Below are 20,913 nucleotides of genomic sequence, written 5' to 3' on the forward strand. Positions count from 1 at the left end.
CCAGCCCACATGGTCGCACACCGCATGCTTAGCACACACCAAACTGCACTGGTCACGCGCCAAGAGCTCAGCACCACCCGACACCCCATCCCATACCACTCAGTCAAGCACAGGCTGTACAGACAATTATTTACTTATTATAACCTTGGGCCCTCCTTGCCCTGGAAAGGGGGGTGGGCCAGGAGTCCAGGCCCAGCATGCACCCCCACTTCTTTGGGGGGCTGATCCCTCCCCCAGCTCTGCTTGGTCCCGGGGCCACTGTGTCAGGCCAGTGGGGTGGAGGTAGAGGTGGGAGCGCAGGGGAGAACCTGTAGAGCCACAATGGGAAAGACAGAAGCGAGGGCATGGGGACAGGAACTGGGACCCTATCTGAGTCCATGGGGGCCTCACAGGCCTTGGCCTGTCCACTGGATTGGGCCTCAGAGCATCCGACAGGCATTGCCCACACTGTCAGCAGAGGCATCAAGGTCGTAGCTATACGGAGAGTCCCAGTCCCTCTGGAAAACCGCCTCTAGCTGGCCGCGCAGGCCACCACGCCCATTCTGCGTCACCAGCAGTGAGGTACCTGCCGTCTCAGTGAAGTAGTTGCCGGACCAGTTGGAGGTCCCTAGGGAGGAGGGGACAGAGAATGACGGCCCCATGGGGTTGGCCAGGGTCTGGTGGCTGGACCCTCCCTTTTTTGCCCCTTGGAACTTACCGATGTAGGCAGCACGTTCAGTCACCATGTACTTGTTGTGGTTGACACGGGCATATGGGATCCGGGCCTGAGCCTCATCCGCAGGGACCACAAAGAGTTTCTGCCGGAGACAGAGGGTAGCAAGGAGTGCAAGATGCAGCTGGGGGTGCGACCAGCTCTGCAGGGCTGGGGGCTCCTCAGTAAACGCTGACTGAGGGAAGGACCTTGTCACCCCCACAGCCAACTTGCTCCCCTCTAGCATGGCTCCCGTTCATCCCGGAAGTCTCTTCTTAGATGTCCCCTTTTCCAGAAAGGCTTCCTTGACCCCTCAGGCTAAGACAGGTCTTTCCTTTGTGCCTCCCTGTCCCGTCCCCAATCTCTGCCTGTGCTCCCTGTCCTGACCGCTCCTGATCATGGCAGGGCTCGCTGGGGATCTTGCTGGACGACCCAGGAGCTCCATGCAGGCTTGTCCCCAGCACTGCTTACCACCTGGATGTCGGTATGGGTGTGGTTGTCACGCAGGGCGGCCAGGGAGAGCAGGAAGGCGCGCATGGCCGGCTCAGAGTGTCCCCAGCAGCTGATCAGCAGGCGCACCTTGACACCCCGCTCATAGGCCGCCCGTCGCAGCCCATCGTCGATGGAGGGCCAGAACCTGGGAGGGAGGCGGAGCGGTGTGCAGGAGGAGGGCGGCTGGACCCCCGGCTCTGCCTTCAGGTTTGGGGAGCCACGCCTGGCCCCTGCGTTAACTACTTCTTCTGAGACCGGTCTTACTCAGTTGCCCAGGCAGGTCTCGAGCTTGTGGTCTTCCTGCTTCAGCCTCCCAGGATGCTGGGATCGCAGGCGGGTGCCGCCACACAGTCCTTCCCATTCGTCTGCTGACCCCACACCGCCTTCCTCGGTCATCCCGCCCAGCTGTGCCCCTTCTCACCTCTGATCACAGACCCAGTTCTGCTTTCCCAGCCCCGCACTCCCAGCCCCCTTCCCCAAACCCTTCACCCCGTTTCCGTCCCCTCTCTACCTTCCCAAACCCCACCTTCTGCACCCTCTACTTCAGGTCTCCCGCTTCCCCTTCCCGCCCCAAACCCCAGCATTACCATCCTTTTCTTCGTGACCTCCGGCCTCCCCATCTCCCCCATCATGGTTGCTTCTTCCACCTCAAACACCCAGAGCCGCCCTCCTGTGTCTGTCCCTTGCTTTGGCCTCCTTGGCTACTCTCAGAGCCCTGCCACGCCCTCTGTGTGCAGGGGCTCCGTCTGGGCGCCCCACAGTACCTGCGAGGGTGGGAGAACTCCATGGTGGGCAGGTAGTTCATGACGGCGATGTAGATGAAGCTCCGGGCATTGTCCACCACATTGAGCAGAGCCTTCAGGTCTGGCGTTCGACCACTGGGACAGAGTGGTGGGGGCGAACTCTGGAACGGAAGAAGCAGTTAAGTCCCGTGCCAGGGCCATCGTCCGCCGATGATCTGCGGCTCGCCAAGAGCCAGCCTCCATCCATGACGGGGAAGACAATCACCATGGCCACTTTGCAGGTGAGGATACAGCTTCAGAGAGGGTAAGCGGCTTGCTGAAGGCCACACTGCTAATAAATGGAGCCAGGAATTGATCCCAGGCTAACTTCAGAATTTTTGTTTTATTTTTTTTAGTAATGCATGACAAGGGGGCTGGGAGGCTAAAGCCTCAGAATGGGCAGAGATAAAGACACTAGAGCTAGCCACTATTTACTGGGTGTACACAACAATTGCAGGGATTATCAGATGATTCAGAGGGTGGCAGGTGACTTTATGCTAATGAGGATCATTATGTTGATGACTTGATGACGGTGGGGAGAGACGGCAGGATAAGGAGTTTGTTCTTTTTTTGTGCCTTTTTGAGACAGGGTCCTCACTATGCAGTTCAGACTGGTCTCAAATTTACAAGGGTCCTTCTGCCCCAGCCTCCCCCTCCTCAGTGCTGGGATTACAGGGGTGCACGACCACACCTGGCTATGTGCAAAGCATTTTAAAGCAGAATGTTGGTGTGGAGCACAGATCTGTTTGTTTGTTTATTTTCGAGACAGGGTCTGGCTATGTAGTTCAAGCTGGCCTTGAACTCACTATGTAGCCCAGGCTGGCCTCACTCTAATGGGGATTCTCCTGCATCAGCCTCCCAAATGGTGAGGTCACAGGTGTGCCCAACCACACCTGGCCACTTATTTTGTTATTTTGCAGTTTTAGAGACTGAACTGAGGGCCTTCGCACTGAGCTACATCCTCAGCCCTTTTTAAAGTTTTTTATTTTGAGGTAGGGTCTCCCTAAATTGCTCAGTTTCCCAGGCCGGCTGAAACTTGCTATCTTCCAGCTTTAGCCTCCAAGTGCTGGGATTACCTGGCCTGGCTCCAAGGCAGATCCTAAGCAGTCTAGACAAGTGCTGCCACCTGGCTACTGAGCTCTAGAAATGTGACTGGTGCAACTAAGGAACAGAAGAGTTCACCATATTAGTTTCAATTAATTTACTCAAAAAATTTCTTTTTTTTGTATCAGGGATCGAATTCAGGACCTTGCGCTTACCAGGCAGGTGCTTGTGCCACTGAGCTATATCCCCAGCCTATTTTTGTTTTTTTGAGAGCGGGTCTTGCTATGTTGTGCAGACTGGCCTTGAGCTCCCTATGTAGCACAGGCAGGCCTGGAACTTGCAGCAATCCTCCTGTCTCAGCCTTCCCACCCTACCTGCCCCATGCTGGGATTACAGTGTGTGCCACCATGCCCAGCTAATTTTAATCAATTTAAATGGCAAGAACCGCCTATGGACAACACCAAGGGCTTTGGGCACATGAACTCTGCTTCTGGAAACATTCGGGTATCCATTTGCAGATGGAAATGAGGGCTAGTGAGGGTAAGACACAGCCTAGGCTCCTGACTCACCAGGCAGGGCTAGGCCAGAGCCACAACACATGTATCTATGCTGCGGCAGGGCTGCTGCCCCTACACTCACCGCCAGGTAGGCCAGAGCAGGGGTCCCATTGAGGCAGATCTCCATAGGTGTCTCTTGATTGTAGCGGGTATCGTAAGACCGGGGCCAGGTTGACGGGATGGAGCTGCCCGCTTGGCCCAGGTACCAGTAGGCCTCGAAGATCTTGGTGAGGTCCCGAGCCAGGCAGCTGCAGTTGTACATGACCACACCCAGCTCCTTGACCTGCAGGAGGGCAGCGCTAAGTCTGGTGCCCACAGGCAACAGCGACACTGCCAGCTCAGTCTCTTTATCCCTTGGTCTATGCCCCTGTGTCCCTTAGTCCTTCCTCCATCCCCACTCTGAAGAGCTAGAGTCCTAGAACTTTCAACTGAAGTTCATAGGTATGCTAGGTGAGTGCCCTACCACTAAGCTACATCCCCAGGCCTTTTATAATTTTATTTGAAAACAGAGTCTTATTAAAGTTATCCAGTCTGGCCTTGAACTTTTGAACTCTCCTCCCTCAGGTTCTTGAATAGCTGGGATTATAGGTGTGGGCCACTGTGCCAGACTCCTGTTCCTTCTTTTTATGTTTATTTTTTTTCTTTTTTCTTTCTTTTTGAATTTTTGAGGCAGGGTCTCGCTATGCAGTTCAGGCTGTCCTTGAACTCACTTTGTAGCTCAGGCTGGTCTCGAACTCGTGACGATCTTCCTGCCTCAGCCTCCCAGGTTCTGGGATTACAGACGTGCACCACCACACCCAGCCTGTTTTTGTTTTTTCTTGAGACAGAGTCTTGCTATGTAGTGCAGGTTGGCCTTGAACTCACTTATGTATCCCAGGCTGGCCTCCAACTCCTGGTGATCATCCTGTCTCAGCCTCCCAAGTGTTAGGATTATAGGTGTGTGTTACCACATAGGCCTGCTCATTCTAAGATCTAGGCCAATACGTTCCTCATCCAGGAAACCTCCCTGAACTGCCTAGAATGTGCCAGGCATTCCCATTCCCCTGGGCTCTCACAGGGTTTCCCTCTTCATTCTCTCTGCTGGCAAACCCGTGTCTCTACTGGGTGGGAGGACAGGCCACACAAGACGTCTCAGTCTCAGCTGGATATTCAGCGTCTCCCTGCATCAGCAGTATATCTAGGGGTTTGGGGAAGTATTCTTGTGCTGACTCCTGCCAATTCTTTTGTATCGTATCAGTCATCTCCTGCAGGAAATCTTCCCCGACACCCCAAGTTGTGTCAGATGACTCCCCCGGGCTTCCAAAGCCCACAGGTTCCCCATCCTATCCCTGAGCCCCTCTGGGCCGTGAGTGTCGGGCAACAGGCTAGGCTCCATGGTGCACTGGGAGCTCCATGAAATTCAACCATTACCACCAGGTTCCTAGCATCACCTAGGACAGTGCTGGGTTTAGGACACGTGTTCACGGAACGGAGAACGGAGGCCACAGTGGGGCCTGGAGTGTCCTATGCAGGGTTGGCAGCTGCCCTGAGGGACCGGGGGAAGCCCAGGCTTCCGTGAGCGGGAGGAGAGAGTGGTGGAGGGCTGGATTCGGGGACGGTTAGGAAGGCCTGGTAGGGAGGGGGAAGAGAAGCACAGCAGACATGGGCAGAGAGGGTGGTGGGGCTGCAGAGGAGAGAAGCTGGCATCTGTGGGGCACGAAGTAGCCTGGAAGGGAGGGTGGGCAGGGTGCAGGCAGACCTGAGTCAGCGAGCGCCAGTCCATGTTGGCACTGCCCAGGTAGAAATGGGTCTGGTCTACCACCCAGAACTTGGTGTGCAGGACGCCGTGGGTCAGCTTCTGCATGTCCACCATGCGGACCTGGGCTCCTGCAGCCAACAGGGGCAGTGGTCAGGGGCCAGCGTGGGCAGCCCCAGGTGCGCCACCCCTACTGCTCCCGCCTCACCGCTCTGCAGCAGGGCCTGCAGGTCCGCCTGCGGCTGGGGCCCATTGGGCTTGCTCACAGCGACGCGCACCTTCACACCTCGAGGTGCCAGTGTCTGCAGCTGCCGGAGGACCTCCTCACCCTGCAGGCAACAGAGAGCTTCTGAAGGGCTGGGACAGTCAGTTCGGGGTACCCCAATGGGGTTTTTCTTTTTTTTTTTTTTTTGTCTTTCTGAGACAGGGTCTCTCTGGGCAGTTCAGGCTGGCCTTGAGCTCACTTTGTAGCCCAGGCTGGTCTCAAACTCACAAAGATGCTCCTGCCTCAACCTCTGGACTGCTGAGATTGCACGCATGAACCACCATGCCCAGCATCCAATGGGGTTATTTCAAGACTCAGCTTTGATAATTATAGGAGCCTAAATCCTTGCTACTTACTGTGTGCCAGGCACTTTGATGTCTGAACTCACTGAACTCTCATAACATTCTACAGAGGGGCTGATGATGATTCCCACCAGCAGAGAAAGAAACTGAGCCGGAGAGCTCAGTGGTGAGGGGCACTTGAATCCAGACTGTCTGCTTCTACTTATATGCTGCTGTCTAGTTCAGTGGAAGAGTGAGCGGAGTCTGAGGTCTCTTTTTGGTGGGGTACTAAGGATGAAACCCAGGGCCTTGCATCTGCTAGACAAGTGCTTTACCACTGAGCTATACAGCCCCAGCCCTTTATCTTTTATTTTGAGACAGGATCTTGCTAAATTGCCTAGGCTGGGCTCAAACTTGTGATTCTCTTGCCTCAGCCTCTCGAGTGCTGAGATTACAGTTGTATGCCATCGAGCCCAGCTTGGATGGTTTTTAACTTTATTTTTAAGGACTGCTTCAGGAGCTCTGCAATTCTGCTGAATTTTAAGTTAACTTCTCATAAACACAGGCAGCAGAGAGAAGAAAACAGAAATATCAAGATCATCATGTTTGTTTGTTTTAGGTTTTTGAGACAGTGTCTTGCTGTGTAGTTTAGGTTGGTTTTGAACTCACTACTTAGCCCATGCTGGCCTCAAACTTGTGTCGATACTCCTGCTTCAGCTTTCCAAATGCTGGGATTATAGGTGTGTGCCACCATGCTGGGTTTAAAGTCATCGTATTTTTTAATAGTAGGAGCTATCCACCTATACCATTCTTTTTTTTTTTTGAGACAGGGTCTTGCTGTGTAATTCAGGCTGGCCTTGCACTCACTATGTAGCCCAGGCTGGCCTTGAACTTGTGGCAATCCTCCTGCCTCAGCCTCCCAAGTGTTGGGATTACAGGCGTATGCCACCATGCCCAGTGACCATTTCTTTTTAAACTATGGAGAGGCCATGTGTAGTGGCACATGTGTATACTCCCAGCACTCTGAGGTGGGGCCAGAGGATCTCCACAAGTTCAAGGTCAGCCTGGGCTATATAGTGAGTGCAAGGTCAGCCTCAATTACATAGCAACTACACCCTGTCGCAAAACACAAAGTAAGCTGGGCATGGTGGTGCATGCCTGTAATCCCAGCACTTGGGAGGCTGAGGCAGGAGGATCGCCGCCAGTTTGAAATCAGCCTGGGCTACAAAGTGAGCTCAAGGCCAGCCTGAATGGCATGGGGAGACCCTGTGTCAAAAACACAAAAAAATCCCAAAAAAACAAAAACAAAAAAACCACACAAAGTAAACAAGGGAGATTTTATGTTTTTAAAGTGTGTCTGCAAACTATAGCCAGGATGTATTAACAGCAAATGCTTATAATGGGCTGCTTGTATACCAGCCACTGTAAATTTGCACAGACCCATCCTTTCTGTCCTTGCGAGAGCCCTGCTGGGCAGGCAGTATAGGTTGGCCCCCTCTTACAGATAAAGAAATTGCAAAATGACCTGCCGAAGGTCACAGTGCTGGGAGCACCTGAGGCTGGCTTTTTGAGGCAGGATCTTACTATCCAGTTCAGGCTGGTCATGAACTCACTACACAGCCCAGGCTGGCCTCGAACTTGTTGCTCCTCTCTTCCACCTCTTTGTGTGACAGGGTCAGCGCAGCTTGTGGGCAAGCGACACCTGCCAGCCTAATCCCTTGTAACCAAACCCGCACCCTGACATTGTGAGGCCTCCAGATGATCGAGACAAACACTCCCAGTCCGAAGGGCCATGTGAAGACAGCTGCTTCCAAACACCCGTGTCTAAGTGGCCACACAAGACATGCCCACCTGTCTCCAGGGCTGCAAAAGAAACCCCCTCACACCCCCTCCCGTTGCTTCCCCCTCCCCGCTGACGCCCCTGTTGCCAGCTGGCGCCCAAGCTGGCGGGTACCTGCTGGGCAGAGGGCTCCTGCATGTGAGTGTCATTGTTGGTGAGGGTCCAGTAGAAGGAGGCGATGTCCAGGCTGCTGTGAGCACCGGCAAGCAGGCCCAGCCAGGCCTGGCCCGTGGAGGGGTTGCTCGTGGTGGCATTTGGGAAGTCCAGGCCTTCGGGAATGCTTTCCACCAGCACTGCTCTGGGGAGCAGGGACAGTGTCAGCCACAGTGGGCCCAGAGAGGACCAGCTGGGATGGGAGCATGCTCACCTGTCTGCCCAGGGATGTGGACAGGAAACTGAGCATATCTGTGTGTGTACCCACTGTCTGTCTAGGGGTGTGCAAGGAAGATTATGCACATGGATGTCTGTGTGTCAATCCATAGATGTGGACGGAAGATGCTGTGCGTGTCTATCTGTTCACAGACCTGCAGAGAAGATGACGCTGTGGCTGCCATAGAAACTGTGTGGGGGGAAGGGGGTGGGCATGCACTCGGGCGTCTGCAACCTCATTTCATCACTACGCTGGGTGCGGCTGAGCTCAGGCCCTCTCCCTCCTGTGTGTTTCGGGGTCCCTGGCCAGGCAGCCCCCCCAACCCCCACTTACTCGCAGGGATCATAGCAGGGGGCTGGGCGCTGGTTGGGCCCAAAGAGATGCAGGTCCCCGTATTCCCAAAGGAACAGCTGAGTCATCAGGGCACCAAAGCCCACCACTGCCAGGATGAGGACCAGCAGGACCCAGCGGGCTTTCTGTGGGGAGGAGGGGGTGGTCAGCCAAGGAGGGCAGCCCCACTGAGCCCTGGGCCGATCAAGGAAGTGAGGGTGCCTACCTTCTCTGCAGCCTTCCACGCCTCAATTTCATTCACCGGCAGCTCACTGGCAGGCTCCTCAGCAGGCACCTTCAGCTGGGAGACCGGGACAGGGAAGGTGGGGTGTAACAGGCCGCCTGGCGCGTCATCCACCCTCCACAGCACCCGCTTCCTCCCCACTCGGTGCCCCGTCCACCTACCTCCTGGTACATCAGTTTAGGCTTCATCTTTCCAGGTCACCAGGGGAGACGCAGAGCCCAGGTGTGAAGGTGGGTGTGTCAGGGTCTCCAAACTAGGGGAACAGAAGCAGGCACTTGTGGGGTGTTCTGGGCTTTTGAGGGACCTCACAGAAGACAGATTAGTCTTGGGCTTATGGAAACCACTGTGTCTCCTTGCCCAAGATCACGGGGGCGCTTGGCACAGCGCCCGCCACCCCGAAGAAGGAAGCTGGTCGCTGGTCAGCAGGGATTTCGAAATCCCTTGTGGTCCAGTGCCTCTGCTTTCTTCGCCTCTACCACCTGCCTCCCTTCTGCGACCACCCCGCCGCCATCCAGCGCCCACGCCGCTCCCCATGAACACTTCCCTTTATCCATCCTGAGCTCCAATCCGAACATTCCCCGAAAGGCAGGCCTGGATCTTCAGGGACTACTCAGGGAGCATTTTGCAGGTGGCTCCTTTGCCCTCGATCCCCGGCACCCACCAGACCACAGCAGCTCAGGTGCAGAGCCCAGACCATCGGGGCCTCCCCACCACCCTCAGCCCATCCCCCCTTCCCCTAGAAAGACCTGAGCCTCATGCGCCAGGTGGCTGCTGCTACCTCCGCGGGGCCCCAGCTTCTGTCCCGACAGGATGAACAGGAGTGGGAGGGGGAGGGGCGGGGCCTTCTAGGGGCCCCGCCCACTGCAGCGGGGAGTCTGCGCATGTGCGGGTCGGCTCACCGCAGCGAGAAGGGGGGGCGGGTCCCCCACACACAGTCCACCAGCCTGACTGGGGTCGGGCGCAATTCGCAGTGTGTCTGGGGAATGGGCTTTGTCACACCCATCCCGGGCCCCATGAGACCCAGGGAGGCCACAGATAAAAAGGAACCCCACATCTTTTCTGGTCTACAAACCTTGTGAATTTTTGTACGTGGGCACGCATTACCTAGTCAAAGAATATAAATACATAAATAAAATTAATACTTAAAATGCTTATAAAGGGGAGACCGAAGATGACTAACAGACGAAGCAACAAAATCATCAGAAGACCCAGCCCACACTATAGAATGGAAAGAGAAGGATGCGGAGAGAGGGTTGGCTTTCTGCTGGAGTTTGTCTGGATTACACTATTTGACCTTTTTTTTTTTTTAAAGCCAACTGATATTTTTTTTTTCCAACTGATATTTTGATAGGGATTAAAACAACTTTGTTTTGGGATCCAGAAGGCTGGATCCAGGCTTCTGGATCCCATCTTTTATCTCTCAAACAGGATTTAAAGTCAGAGCTGGAGAAATAAATCAGAGACCACCTCCTCTCGCACCTCTCCCCCCTCTCAGCCCTGACCTTCCTCACCCCCAAACACACAGGAAGTCAACAGGTACTTCTCAATAAAGGAATGATAGCGAAGCAGCTACTGAGTCAAGGGAGTGGGATTGGGGAAAGGAGGATCCTGGTTATTTGTCACTGTAAGCTTTTGTTTTGTTTTTTAGAGGCAGGGTCTTTGTAGCTCAGGCTGGCCTTTGAGTCATGGTGACCCTCCTGCCTCAGCCTCCCAAGTGCTGGGACTACAGGTGTGTGCCATCATTCCAGGCTCTTATTTTCTTTTTTAAAACTGAATATAGGCTTGGGAAGTGTAGAAACCATCTCAGCACAGATTAAGAAATATCGATGTAAGAAAGGGCAACAGTCCAAGCTTACCTGATAGTGAGATATCAGCAGCACAAGATAACACTTTTTAGAAGGGGTGGGCCAGAGGGGGCAGGGGATGGGTAGGAAACATTTGGCTTTGTGTTTTTGCTACATATTGGAAATTAAACCCAAGCCCTTAGCACTAAGTGAGGTACATCCTCCAGCCCCTTTTTTATTTTTTACTTTGAGACAGGTCTCACGGGGTTGCTAAATTACCCAGGCTGGGCTTGAACTTCCCAGCTCAGCCTCCCAGATGGGGGATCATAAACACACACCACCATCAAGGTGTGATGGCACACACCTATAGTCCCAGCATTTGTGAGGCTGAGGCAGGAGGACTGCTAGGAATTCGAGGCCCTCAGGGCTACATAGTGAGTTAAAGGCCAGCCTGGACTATACAGCAAGACCCTGCCTCAGAAAATCAACAAAAGAAAGGAAAGAATATGGTGTTGAAACAGCACAAGACATAAAATTAGGGGACTCCACAAATAAAAACACAACTGTGGGTGAACAAGTGTACAGCCTGGAGAACTGGGATGGCTATTAATACACAAAAATAATAAAGAAAAATGGACCATTTAAATTGTTAGTGACCTTTTGTTATTCAAATTGTATGGTGAGGGCTAGGAATATAGCTCAGCAGCACAAGCCCCTGGCCGGCAAACTCAAGTGCCTGAGTTCGATTCCTGCTACCAAAAAACAAAACAAAAACAAAACAAAACAAAAAAACAAATTGTAATCCCAGCACTTGGGAGACTGAGGCAGGAGGATCTTTGTGGGTTCAAGTAGTTTATTATGGTGGATGCTAGAGGCAAATATCTGACTTTAAATATGAACTTCAGCATCTGTCTGACCTGTTTGACTTTGGGGAAGTGACAATGCCTTTGTGCCTCAATTTTCCCAGCTGCAAAGTAGGTACAGGGATAAAAATATCTACTTTTCATAAGGTTGTTCTTTACTTTCACATGTATTTCCTGAGTACCTACTGTGTTACCAAGTGTTGTTTTAGGCACTGAGGATACAACTATGAACAAAGCAGACACAAGGGAAGACACAGAATAAACAACAGGTAAATTACAGATGCCCCCCTTTTCCATGAGTCCTGCATCTGCAAATTCAAGCAACTATAGTTTGAAAATATTATTTATTTTTGGTTTCTTGAGACAGAGTATCAGTATGTAATTCAGGTGGGCCTACAAATCACTGGGTAGCCCTCGCTGGCCTCAAACTAATGACGATCCTCCTGCCTCAGCCTCCCAAGTGCTTGGATCACAGATGTGTGCCTCTAGGCCAAATTGAAAAGATTTTTTAAGTCTGCACTGAAGATGTACAAGCTTTTTTCTCTTGTTATGATTCCCTAAACAATACAGCATAACAACCATTTACACAGCATTTAGAAATTATTTCAAGAGCTGGGCATGGTGGCTCATGCCCGTAATCCCAGCACTGGGAGGCTGAGGCAGGAGGATCATTGTAAGCTCGAGATAGCCTAGGCTACAAAGCGAGCTCAAGGCCAGCCTGAACTGCATAGTGAGACTCTGTCTCAAAAAGACAAAAAAACCAAAAAACCCAAAGGGGGGGGGAATATATATCTATATCTATATCTATATATCTATCTATATATCATAACAACCATTTACACAGCACTTAGAAATGATTTCAAGTACAGTATATGGGAGGATGTAAGTAGATTATATATAAGTGAAAGCCCATTATATGATTTCTCTGGGTTGGTTGGCTGTTTTTGAGACGAGCTCTTGCTGTGTTGCCCAGGCTGGTCTTCAATTCTTGGGTTCAAGCTGTCTTTCCACCTCACCCGCCTAAAGGCTAGGACTACAGTTCCATACTACTGCGCCCGGGTCTCTAGAACACAATGTTATGTAAGGAACGGGACCATCTGGGAGTTGTGCTTTCCCTGGGGACCAACATCCCCTAGATACTGCGGGGCTGTAACGAGTTGGACAGGAACACCCTCCATGCAGAAGGGGGGACGTGGGATGGTTTGCAATGTTACATAAGGAGGTCAGGGAAGGCTTTATTGAGAAGGACACACCCCAGGAAGACTTGCAGGGAGACAGCGAGCCACACGGGCCTGGACTTCTGTGGGGAGGGGCACAGTCAGCACAAAGGCCCTGCGGGGGGAGTTACCCAGTGTGGACGGGAAGTGGGAGGAGGCCAGCGTCTATACTGGGATGACTGGGGGTGACGGAGAGCTGAGTCAGAGGTGACCAGGCCAGATCCTACAGAGCAGGTCAGGGACTCAAGGGAGTAGGCACGTGATCTTTTTTCTGAGGCATGTGATCTTGAGTGTTGTGGTGAGTTTAATGATGGCCTCAAAACAACAACCAAGGTCTGACATAGGCATAACCCCTGGCACTAGTGTATGTAACTTATTTGGAAAAATGAGATGTGATTAAATTTAGGATCTTGTGATGAGGTCATCCCGCATTATCTGTATGGGCTCAACCCAACGGCAAGTGTCCTCCTGAGAGCCTGCAGGGAAGACACAGAGAAAGCCACGTGACTGGTGACACGGCAGCTGGGGAAGGCCTGGGGCTCCCAGAAAGCTGAGGGGCAAGGAACAGCATTGCCTTCAAGCCTCCGGCTGGAGCGCAGCTCTGCCAAGGACACCCTGGGTGGAAACGTCCAGCCTCCAAGGCTGTGACAGAACACATTTCTGCTGCCTTAAGCGTCCCAGTTGGTACTGCCGCTGAAAAACAACACACAGGGTCGCAGCTCCTCTGGCTGTGTGGGGAACAACCCGGGGGGCCTGGGAAGAGGTCAGGGTGGGGGACCAGGGTGGGAGGACAGACTCAGGGGTGTCAGGGAGGTGATGAGGGTGCAGCGAGCAGGGCAGGGCAGCTGAGGAAGGCAGACTGAAGAAGGTGGGTGCTGCGTCCTTTTGGAGGTGCACTGGACGGGATTTCCAGACCGGGTGGGGTTGGAGAACAGGAGAGGTGTTAAGGACCACTCCAAGGGTTTCGGCCTGGCAAAAAGCAAAGGTGAGAGGCTGGAGCAGGTGTGGGGGAAGGACCAGCAGTTTAGGAGTTTAGGTAGCTTGTTTTTTTTTTTTTTCTGGTACTGCAGAAAACCCATTGGCTTCACATGGAGCTACATCCCCAGCCCTTTTGCATTTTTTATTTTGAGACAGGCCATTACCAAGTTATGAGCTCAAATTCAATATCCTGCAGCCTTGGCCTCCCACAGTGTTGGGTCTGCAGGCAAGTGCCACCGCACCCCGCTTACAAGTTAAATATATAAAAACTGAGATGTCTAAAGGCTACCTAAATGACTTCTCTGCACTAAAGGAACTTGCAAATAGAAAAGTAGGACCGGGGCTGTACTCCCAGGACTCAGGAGGCTGAGGCAGGAGGATACTTAGTTCAAGGCCAGCCTGGGCTACATAGTGAGACTTGTCTGGGAAAAGAAAAAAACAAAACCAAAACTCAGAGATAGACTGAGGAGAAAGTAGGATCATGTTCCTACCGATCAAGTTTAATAACAAAGCACTGACCTAGCGAGTGGACAAGACACTGGGTTCCACTCCCAGCACTACAAAAACGCAGAACTAAAAGAAACAAACCAAATCCTGACAGTGTACAGAACAGCCACTCAGTGAATCCTACTGTCAACTCTCCTAACCATGGTAGCCCCCAAAGGGACCCCAGAAACAAAATAGGAGGACTTTCCTCACTACTGACTTTTTTTTTCTTTTGGTTTTTTGAGACAGAGTCTCACTATGTAGTTCAGGCTGGTCTCGAACTTGCAGCGATCCTCCTGCCTCAGCCTCCTGAATGCTGGGATTACAGGCGTGCGCCACCACACCCAGCACAGGCTGGTCCTATTGCTCTGCTTCCTTGAGGATGTGGGGTACAGGAAGCTCACAGGATAACCTCAGGCCCTGTGGTTTGGGACCCAGCCTGCTGGGTGGTGTGACACCGCAGTCCACAGAAAAGAGGAAGCAAAACCTGCTGGGCTTTCAATTCACGATTCATGCACTGGGTCACAGGTCCTGAGGGGGGCAGTAGGGGAGCTGGTCCCTCCTCCATCAGCAAAGGTGGGCAGATCACATCGTGTTTGCTGGGAGGTCAATGGGACCATCCACCGTGGGCAGAGAGCTCAGCAAACCCTGGATATGTGCTGCTTGGTGGGTGACACCAGTGTCTGTGCCCCTAGAGCCGCGTGTTGCCAATAATAGATGATATAATAGATGAATATTTGCCCTTCAAACAGCTGAAGTCTACCCCAAGAACACTGGAATCACTCCATAGACTTTTTTTTTTTTTGTCTTTTTGAGACAGGGTCTTGCTATGCACTTCAGGCTGGACTTGAGCTCACTTTGTAGCCCAGGCTGGTCTCGAACTCGCAACGATCCTCCTGCTTCAGCCTCCTGAGTGCCGGGATTACAGGCATGCGCCACCATGCCTGGCAACGTTTGTTGAAACCAAAGAAACGAAGCAGTAGAATGGGAAACTGTGTGTGTGTGTGTGTGTGTGTGTTAGTTACTGGGGACTGAACTCAGGAACTTTTACACTGAACTACAACCCTGGCCCTTGTTTTTTATTTTGAGACAAGGTGTCTTTAAATTGCTAAATTGCCACGCTGGGCTGGAATGTGGGATCCTCCTGCCTCCCAGAGTGCTGTGATTACAAATGTGCACCACTACACCTTGCTTTTTATTTTTATTTTTATTTTTATTGAGACAATGTCTTCCCTGGAACTTGGTAAATATGCAGGCTGGGTTGGAATTTTCGATCTCCCTGCCTCAGCCTCTGGAGTGCTGTGATCACAGGCGTGTACCCCCATGCGCGATTTAGAACTGAAAACTGTGAGAAAAGACGCTCTTCGATGTCCCCCTGGACGCAGTGACACTCGATTTTTTTTGTTTTTTTCTGGTACCGGGAATCGAACTCACAACGTTGCGCTTGCCAGGCAGGCGCTGTGCCGCTGAGCTAAATCCCCAGCCCTGACACTCGTTTTATCTACGATGATAAGCAGCTGGTATGGAAAGCCCAGAGCAGATGGGCAGCGCAGATGCGCATGTGCCAGCAGGCTCTGGCCTGAACTGAAGGGCCGTGGGTCAAGGTCAAGGCGTTTCAGCCCTCTGGGAGCAGCAGCACGGTGCTGCCGAGGCGTAAGCATAGCAAGGGCCAGGCCAGGCACCCCGCAGAGGACAAAAAATCAACACTGGTTTTGCAAACTGTTCTTTTTTGAAGCAATAGATCCTTTATTTTAAAGGACCCCCCTTCAGGCAAGTGCCCCTTCTAGGATGAAGCTGTTTAGTCTGAAGAATAATTAAAGAAGGGAAAAATAGCATCATGAATGGTAAATACTCCTGACCCGGGACTCAATATTCTGAGTAGTCCCGCTCCTGCTCAACATTTTTCTGTGGCTCCCCACTACCCTCAGGACCAAAGTACAAAGTCAGTCTTTCTCTCTCTCTTTCGATTTTTGTTTTGTTTTTTTGAGACAGGGTCTTAATATGCAGTTCAGGCTGCCCTTTTTTTTTTTTGCTTTTTTGAAACAGGGTCTTGCTATGCAGTTCAGGCTGGTCTTGAGCTCACTTTGTAGCCCAGGCTGTTCTCGAACTCGCAACAATCCTCCTGCCTCAGCCTCCCGAGTGCTGGCGTGCACCACCATGCCTGGCCAGGCTGCCATTGAATTCACTATATAGCCCAGACTGGCCTCAAACTCATGGCGATCCTCCTGCCTCAGCCTCTTGTGTTGGGATTACAGGCGTGTGCCACCATGCCCAGCCGCTGTTTTAAAGTTTTTAAGCGTCTTACTAGGTTGTCCAGACTGGGCTTGAATTTCTGGTCCTCCTGCTTCAACCTCCCGTGTACCTGGGATCATGGGTATGCACCAGCACTCGTGGCCCTATGTGGGGCAGCTCCTATGGCCCCTCACCCACCACTATAGCTTTGGTTCCCTTTTCTGGACCCAAAGCCCTGTCTCCAGACCTCACGTTCTCCCTGAAGCCCAGCTCCAGAGGTTCTGTGGCTTTCAGGGACTGCCCCAAGCTGTCCCTGGACCTCTTACATCCACCATGTCCCCAACTCTCCATGCCATCTCTCCTAAGCCAGCTCCTCCTCCAGGGCCCCACTTCAGGGACAGCGGTCTCCCCCATCCCTCAAGTCTCGGCTTGGGTGCCACCTCTCCAGGAAGCCTTCCCTGATTCCTTCAGCCCCAGGCTTGTCCTGGACCCCCGCAACTCATCCAGGGGGCCTGCCGAGGATCTGTCCCACCCGTCCCTCTCCCAGCGCCAAGCTGGCCTCTCCTACGTCCCCCAGCACCCAGCTTTCCCTCAACGCTTCCAGCCCCTCCCCGTCTCCTGCTCAAACCCTCTTCAGCTCCCCAGTGTCCTGAGAACAATGTCCAGCTCCTCGCTGTGCTCCCCAGGCTTTAAGTGACCCCCCCAACCCCGCCAGTGACTCCTTGGCTCACTCCCTTGTCGTGCTTTTCCTCTGGCCACACTGAGTATCTTTCGGTTCCTTCAATACAAACCACACATTTGTCCCCAGACCACTCACAGCTGCTCCTGCCCAGCACACCTTTCCCTCCTCCCCATGCTGCACATTCCTCTCAACTCTGCGTCACCTCCTCCAGGACACCCTGTACCCCCAGGCTTCCTCAGGCATCTTCTCTGGCATTCCACAAGCCCCTAACCCTCCCCCGCACCACCCCCACCCCATCCCTCCACCCGTGCCTCCTTTAACCCAGCCCCAACTTCTCCGCGCGGTCACTGCCCGGGGATGGGTCTGTGTTTCCCACTGGGCTATAAGCCCCAGGAGGGCAGAGCTGGTCTGTGTCAGTCGCCACTGTGTCCCCAGTGGCCAGTTCATTCATCTACCCATTCAGCTAAACGTATGAGCACTCACTGATAAGCCCTGGTCTAGAAACTGGGCACGCAGCACATAACAGGGGGAAAAGTGGGGCACAGGGGCGCATGCCTGTAACTGCAGGACTCTGGGGAGCTGAGGCAGAGGACTGCGAATTCCAGCCCAGGCTAGGCAACTTAATGACACTGTGTCTGAAAATAAAAAATAAAAAAAAGCTGGGGAGATACGTAGTTCAGTGTGAAGGCCCTGGCTTCAAATCTCAGGGCTGCTGCCTCCTGCAAGCCCACTAATGATGATATTCTCCTGGGGAAACCATAGGTGAGAGACACATATGGTATGTTTTAGGGAAAAATAAAGTAGGAGAGGGGGACAGTGGCATCAAGCCTGAAAACGGGTGACGTCCTCACTCAAACATAACAACAGGACAAGTCTGGGGCAAGAATCATTATTATCCCTGCTTTTCAGATAAGAGTCAGGTCTCAAGGACATCACCTGCTCGGGCTGCTTGGATGGAAATTTGAAACCCAAGTTCAGTTCTGTCCCAGGACAGGACACTGTTGAACCAACTCCTGAGCAAATAAAATACACCAGCGAGGTGCAGCAGCACATGCCTGTAATCCACTGATTTGGGAGGCTGAAGCAGGAGGATCAAGAGTTCAGTGACAGCCCGGGCAACTTACAAGACCCTGTTTCAAAATTTAAGGCAAGCTGGGGATGTAGCTCAGTGGTAGAGTACTTGCCTAGCATGTGCAAAGCCCTTTTGTCCAATCACCGGTACCACAAAAAGCGAAACTAAAACAAAACAAAAACTCCAAACTCAGAGAGGTATCATATCCAGGAAAGGGTGAACCAGGATTCGAACTTAGGGTGTCTCAGGGTTCCAGGAACAGATGTTCCTTGCCCCTGTCTGTCCTATCTATATGTTGGAGCTCCACAGCTCCCCAAAAGCACCTAATGCAGGGGTGATCTTGGTCTCTCAAAAACACCAGCAATGCTGGGTGTGGTGGTGCACGCCTGTAATCCCAGCACTCGAGGGGAGGCTGAGGCAGGAGGATTGTTGTGAGTTCGAGATCAGCTTGGGCCACAAAGTGAACTCAAGGCCAGCCTAAACTGCATAGTGAGACTCTCTCTCAAGATGACAAACCAAAATAAAACAAAACCAAACCCCAGCAACACCCTATCCCTCCAAATCTTCTGGAGCTATGTGAAGCACTGTCCAAATGCAAAGGATATAGGCGTGCAGCTTTTAGAGGACTCTGCCTCTCTTTCCAATAAGGCTGCCATGTGCCCATCGATCCTGGGTACAAGTTCCGGAGCTGCTGCCGCTTGGCATGATGGCTTCATGTCACACTGGATTCCATCTCTCTTCTGCTCCAAATCCTCCTGTGGCTCCCTCCTCACTCAGAGGAAAAGCCCGTCTTCCCCATAGCTCATGAGACCCTGTGTCTCCTCCTACGAGCTTCCTTGCTAGTCATTAAATAAATATTCCAAGCACGTGCCAGCTCCGGACCTCTGAGTTTGTTTTCTCTGCCTACAATGCCCTTCCCTCAGATAGCCATGCCACCCTTTCTTCTCCTGCAAGTCTTTGTTCAGTTGTCACCTTCTCAGAAAACTTTCCTTGACTCCCCTTAAAACTGCAGGCTAGAAGTGCAGCTTAGTTGGAGAACGCTTGCTTAGCACGAGCAAGGCACGGCCTTCAACGCCCAGTGCCAGAAACGATCTTGATGCATTATGCATCCCCCTTCTAACACACCAGATAATCTACTTACCTATGTACAATGTTTATTCACTGTCTCTTACCCCCACTAGAATGTGAACCCTATGAGAGCAGGGATTTTTGTTTTGTTCATTGATTTGTCCCCAGTGCCTAGTACAGTGTGGGCCACATTAGTACATGCTTAAGAAATATGTGTTGAGGGGCTGGGGATTTAGCTCAGCGGCAAAAGCGCCTGCCTGGCAAGCGCAAGGTCGTGAGTTCGGTTCCCGGTACCGGAGAAAAACCAAAACCAAAAAAAAAAAAAAAAAAAAGAAATATGTGTTGAATGAATAACTTGTGTTTTCATCCCCATGCTGTGGATGTGCTAAGTGAGGCACAGAGAGGTAAGGCCATATGCACAAGGTCATGCAGATCTTTAAGTACTAAGAACCAACACTGGAACTAGAGTGTTCCAGTCTCGAGGCACACATCATTAACCACTGTTCCACGCTGCCTCAAAAAAGCTGAATGAATAAGATATCTCTCCACCTGGGGACTGAGACTGCTGAGGTCTGAAGAATCGGGGCCCTGCTTCCTCTCTCGGTACCCCCAATTCTGGAAGTCCACGAAGATCCGAGTCTAAATCACCTATGGCCGCCCCTTCCAAGCTCTCCTTGACTCCCACACTGCATACGTCTTGTTTAGGGGGTGTGAGGGGGTGCGTCTCAATCCAGCATGATAAAGAGGGACTGAGTGTTTACAGCTAGCTTCATGACGGCCAATAGATCACTAAGGTGTGACTACTGGCAGAGGTGCTGGCAACCTGGCAGAGAGTGTTGCGCCAACATGGAGTGTGTGAGGCCAGGGGACTGATGAGTGCAGGTGCGGGCTGGGTAGCCATGGCGAGGAGGTGATCGATGAAGGTGATTGGATGAGGGTGAGGGTGAGATGCTTAATAACAATATTAGCCCCGAATGCCAAGTCAAGCTCAGCATGTGACGGGAATAAATTAGCAGGACCTTCACACTCATCCCAGACATAGGTGTTCTCGCGTGCGTTTTACGGATGAGGAAGCTGGGAGGGGAGAGGCTTCCTCAGGTGGCCAAGGTTACCCAGTGGTTTACAGGTGGCGCTGGACGCTGGCACCGCCCGCGAATGGGCTCTAGCACCTGCTCAGCGGGCGTATGTGACACCTGACCTGGGAAGGCACGGCGATCTGAGGGGAGAAAAACCTCTGGAAGGCTGCATGGCTCCTCACAGGGAAAACGTGGGCTTGAGACACAGAGGGACGGTGACTGTCCGAAGAGCGATGGTGACAGGGGAGCGAGGGAGATGTACGGGCAAGAATGACAAATGGGGAGTGTGAGCGCGATCTAAGGGGAGAAGAGGTGATCGGTGTGCGAAGACGGGAATGAAGACGATTTAGCAGTGAAGGTTTCATGAAGGAGAAAAGGCAACAAAGACGAAGGGGAGTGACATAAGTCGGTGACGACCTGAAGAGGGGAGATTGCACATCTGGTGGCAGTGAGGGTTTACTGGGAACCAAAGCGATTTTAAGGAGCTGATGGCGACATAAGCAGGGTTTTGGCAACAGAAGTGGGTGCTGACGGGTTAAGCGGGATACGACTTAAGAGGAGGAAAGAGCAACATAAATGGACCAAGGGCGACAAAAGAAGCGGACGCACGGGGACAAGAGAGTAAAAACACAGGGAGTGCAGACGAGGCGCGGAGCACAGTACCTGCACTCCACGTCTTGATCTTCGGGACCGGCCCCGCACTGACCTCCAGAGCTCAAGCCCCGCCTTCCCTGCCCCACCTGCGCGCAGGCGCACTCCAGCTCGATTGCGGGCGGGGGTGGGGCCGGCCTGCGCCTTTCTCATTGGCCGTGCTTCCCGCCCCC

At 52.6% G+C, this 20,913-nt stretch overlaps 1 protein-coding gene across 6 annotated transcripts; it reads right to left on the reverse strand.

Annotated features, from left to right (window-relative positions):
* Positions 1-115: 115 nt before the first annotated feature.
* On the reverse strand, positions 116-20,842 carry Pld3 (phospholipase D family, member 3). Of its 6 annotated transcripts, none has more exons than XM_013509653.1 (13): positions 20,753-20,842; positions 9,778-9,849; positions 8,793-8,884; positions 8,614-8,688; positions 8,391-8,533; positions 7,802-7,985; positions 5,510-5,630; positions 5,305-5,432; positions 3,649-3,849; positions 1,948-2,087; positions 1,163-1,328; positions 698-797; positions 116-607 (listed from the first exon to the last, which is right to left on the reverse strand). In XM_013509653.1, exons 3-13 carry the CDS (start codon positions 8,817-8,819, stop codon positions 420-422), a joined length of 1,473 nt encoding a protein of 490 aa, XP_013365107.1. In that variant the 5' UTR covers positions 8,820-8,884; positions 9,778-9,849; positions 20,753-20,842; the 3' UTR covers positions 116-419. The 6 variants fall into 6 exon arrangements, with proteins under 6 accessions (XP_013365107.1, XP_005414120.1, XP_005414119.1 ...); XM_005414063.1 differs by lacking the exon at positions 9,778-9,849 and adding an exon at positions 9,704-9,735 and having other exon boundaries at positions 20,753-20,827; XM_005414062.2 differs by lacking the exon at positions 9,778-9,849.
* Between the last annotated feature and the right edge of the window lie 71 nt (positions 20,843-20,913).

This window comes from Chinchilla lanigera, unplaced genomic scaffold (genome assembly GCF_000276665.1).
Source record: "Chinchilla lanigera isolate Chin_1 unplaced genomic scaffold, ChiLan1.0 scaffold00177, whole genome shotgun sequence".
Taxonomy (NCBI): Eukaryota; Metazoa; Chordata; class Mammalia; order Rodentia; family Chinchillidae; genus Chinchilla; species Chinchilla lanigera.

Coding starts and splice junctions, on each gene's coding strand:
- Pld3 (XM_005414062.2), bottom strand. CDS start 8,819: ATGAAGCCTAAACTGATGTACCAGGAG. Junction 3,850..5,304: donor ACTGGCGCTCGCTGACTCAG/GTCTGCCTGCAC, acceptor GCCCTCCTGCAG/GTCAAGGAGCTGGGTGTGGT. Junction 1,329..1,947: donor GAGTTCTCCCACCCTCGCAG/GTACTGTGGGGC, acceptor CCTCCCTCCCAG/GTTCTGGCCCTCCATCGACG.